The following is a 2792-nucleotide window of genomic DNA, read 5'->3' as shown; positions in this document are numbered from 1 at the left end:
CAGGTTTGAGGTCAGCAGGAGGGAAGTGATTGGGGACAGACAGACCAGGAGTGCAGGAAGAGGGGACCGGCCACAGCCACAGCCGCCGGGGGCCCCAGCCGCAGGTGGAGCCAGCTCCCAAGCAGGCGGCGGGTGGCCCAGTCCCAGACCACGCTGGCCCCCAGCCCCGCCGGCGCCTGGCACCTTGGGGACCGGACACACCTCCGTCGCAGCGGAGCTGAGGGCTGGGGCTTTCCCTTTTTAGCTCCCCAGCTCACCAGTGCCAGCCACACTGCAGGACGGCGGACGGCAGCCCCTCCGCGGCCATGGAGCGGGCTCCAAACGTGGTAGGTGACTGCGGGGTGGCTCAGAGCTGGCTCCTCGTTTTGCTTCTTTAATATCATTATTTGCACACTTGTTTGCGGGTGGCTACGTGGGTTTGTTTGCTTTGGAGATGCACGTCATGGCCTGCCAGGCCCATCGCTCCCATGCCCGGCACAGCAAGGATGGAATGGCTTTGGAGAGCAAAGTGGTGACAGTCCCACCGGACGGTCCGGCACCGGAGAGGGAAAACAGCCCTGGCCGAGCAGTCCCTGCCCTGCGGGAAGGGCTGCGGGACAGCGGGAAGGACTGCGGGAGGGCAGGCAGGGCTGCAGGACAGTGGGCAGGGTGCGGGGCTGCCTGCAGGGACATGAATAGCAGGGAGCAGGACTACAAAAAGCAACTTTGTTCGCCACTGGGCAGCCTGCCGGGTGTCAGCACACCGGAGTCTGGCCCTGTGAGGTCAGAGGGAGAAGGAAAGGAAAAAGCATCTTTCTTTTCTCTCTCACTGTCCTCGCAGCACAGAGGGAGGGAGAGGAGGGTTTGAATAAAGATGCCATTCTTGACTGTCCCATCCCTAAAGCTCCTTTTAAAGCAGAGGCTGCCCAGGTACAGCCTGAGCCAAGGGTGTACCCATCCCTCCCAGCACACAGCCACCTCGGGGTGGGGAAGGGACAGGGCACAGCTCGGGTAGGAGCACTTTGGGCATTGCCAATTGCCAGCCACAACCTGGGTGAGGGGCATTGTAGCCACACACATCGGCTGGGGCTGGGGCTGGGGTGCCATGCCAAAGTCAGCGTGGTCCTGCCATGGCCCTGTGACGCATGGGAGGTGGGAGAGCTCCCCTTCCACACTAGCCCTGCAGTCTGGGTAGCCATGGACCATCCTCCTTCCTCCTCAGCTTCTCCTCTGCATCTTCACCTTTGCCATGGTCCTGGTTCCTGAAGCAAAGGACCAAAGCAAGGCAGCAAAGGGCAGGAGAAGGGGCCCAACCCGGCCCCCCACGGCCACTCCTGCCCTGGCCTGGGCCCCAGCCAACTCCTACAGCTCCATGGAAGACTACGAGCACAGCATTCAGGACATGGTGCACCAGCTGAGAAACAGCTCTGAGCCAGGAGACACCAAGTGCCAGGTCAACCTGAGGCTTTGGAGGTCCAACCGCAGGAGCTTGTCTCCCTGGGCCTACAGGTGAGCTTGGGGCAGGGACCTTGGGGACCTGCATGGTGGCTCCATGCCAGCAAGCGCTGTGGCGGCCACAGCTCCAGCATGACGGAGCTGAGGTGGCTACTGAGGGGTGTGATGTGATGCAGCACTCCATTTCACCCCATGGGGACATTGCCCTGCCCGTCCCCAGCCACCCACCTCCTCCCATCTCACCATCTCTCCAGACTCCTCTTGCTTTCCCTCTCCTCCAGCATAAACCATGATGCAATGCGGATCCCAGCAGACATCCCCGAGGCCCGATGCCTCTGTGCTGGCTGCATCAACCCCTTCACCATGCAAGAGGACCGCACCATGGCCAGCATTCCCATCTACAGCCAGCTGCCCGTCCGCCGGCTGCTCTGCCAGGTGCCAGGCGAGGTCGGGCACAAGCCCTCTGGGAAGAAGAAGTGTCCCAAGAAGTACCAGACAGTGATGGAGACCATTGCTGTGGGCTGCACCTGCATCTTCTGAGGTTGCAGAGCTAATGCCTGCAGCCTTGCATGGGCATCTAAGCAGCTTTGCTCTTGCTTCCTGAGCTCGCTCAGCCCAGCCAAGCGTCAGGGCAAGGAGAGCTCCTGTGCAAGGAGATGGCAGCTCCAAGAGCCCTAAAATCTCTCACAGCAAGACATCACCCTGAGCCACTCACCTCCAGGGAGGGGCGGGCTGGGGGACACAGGGAGGCAGCTGCACCCAGGTCCTGCTGGCTGGGCAGGGTCAGGCCTCCTCCCTCCCCAAAGTCCCCATTTGCTTTTGTTTGCTCCTTGGGTTCAACAGCTCTGCAAACTGCCCCAAAAGCTCCTCTCTGCCCACCCGCAAACTCCTCCACACTGGGCCAGGCAGTGTGGGGAGTGGGGGCAGTGCAGGGCAGTTTCTGAGGTCTTCAACAAATTTATCCTCAATAAAGTGCATCGCTGGCCCTCGTCTGAGCCACCCCTCGCCTCCGCCCCTCGCGCTGCCCCTCTGCCCTGCCTGCCTGGGCAGCCTTCCGGTGTGACCTTCTTGTCCCCCCAAAAACCCAGCCGAGCCCTAGGCTCAAGGAAGCCTGGACACCCCTGGAAACAGGGAGCAGCCCGCAGCAGGCACCTCTCCCTGCAAGCCAGGACCTGCCCACCCTGCACGCCTGACCCTACGGCACTGGGCCAGCGAGTGGAGCCAGGCTCCACTTGTGCATGGTCTGGGAGAGGCCCTGGGACCTCCTGTCCCTGCTGGGACCAGCCCTGCCACAGAGTTTCCCAGGGACAAAGCCAGGAAGGTGGGAGAGGATGTGGCAGGGGGCTGGCGGCCCCACA

The 2792-nt window shown here is 62.4% G+C and overlaps 1 protein-coding gene across 1 annotated transcript; it reads left to right on the top strand.

Annotated features, from left to right (window-relative positions):
• The first annotated feature begins 305 nt into the window (after positions 1–305).
• Positions 306–1974, top strand: IL17B (interleukin 17B). Its single transcript, XM_010194911.1, has 3 exons — positions 306–326; positions 1202–1488; positions 1716–1974. The coding sequence occupies exons 1-3, from the start codon at positions 306–308 to the stop codon at positions 1972–1974; spliced, it is 567 nt and encodes a 188-aa protein (XP_010193213.1).
• Positions 1975–2792: the final 818 nt, after the last annotated feature.

The sequence above is a fragment of the Mesitornis unicolor genome, unplaced genomic scaffold (assembly GCF_000695765.1).
Source record: "Mesitornis unicolor isolate BGI_N332 unplaced genomic scaffold, ASM69576v1 scaffold30581, whole genome shotgun sequence".
NCBI classification, from domain to species: Eukaryota; Metazoa; Chordata; class Aves; order Mesitornithiformes; family Mesitornithidae; genus Mesitornis; species Mesitornis unicolor.
Note: the sequence above shows the minus strand (reverse complement) of the source record. Positions and strands in the feature narration are given on the sequence as shown.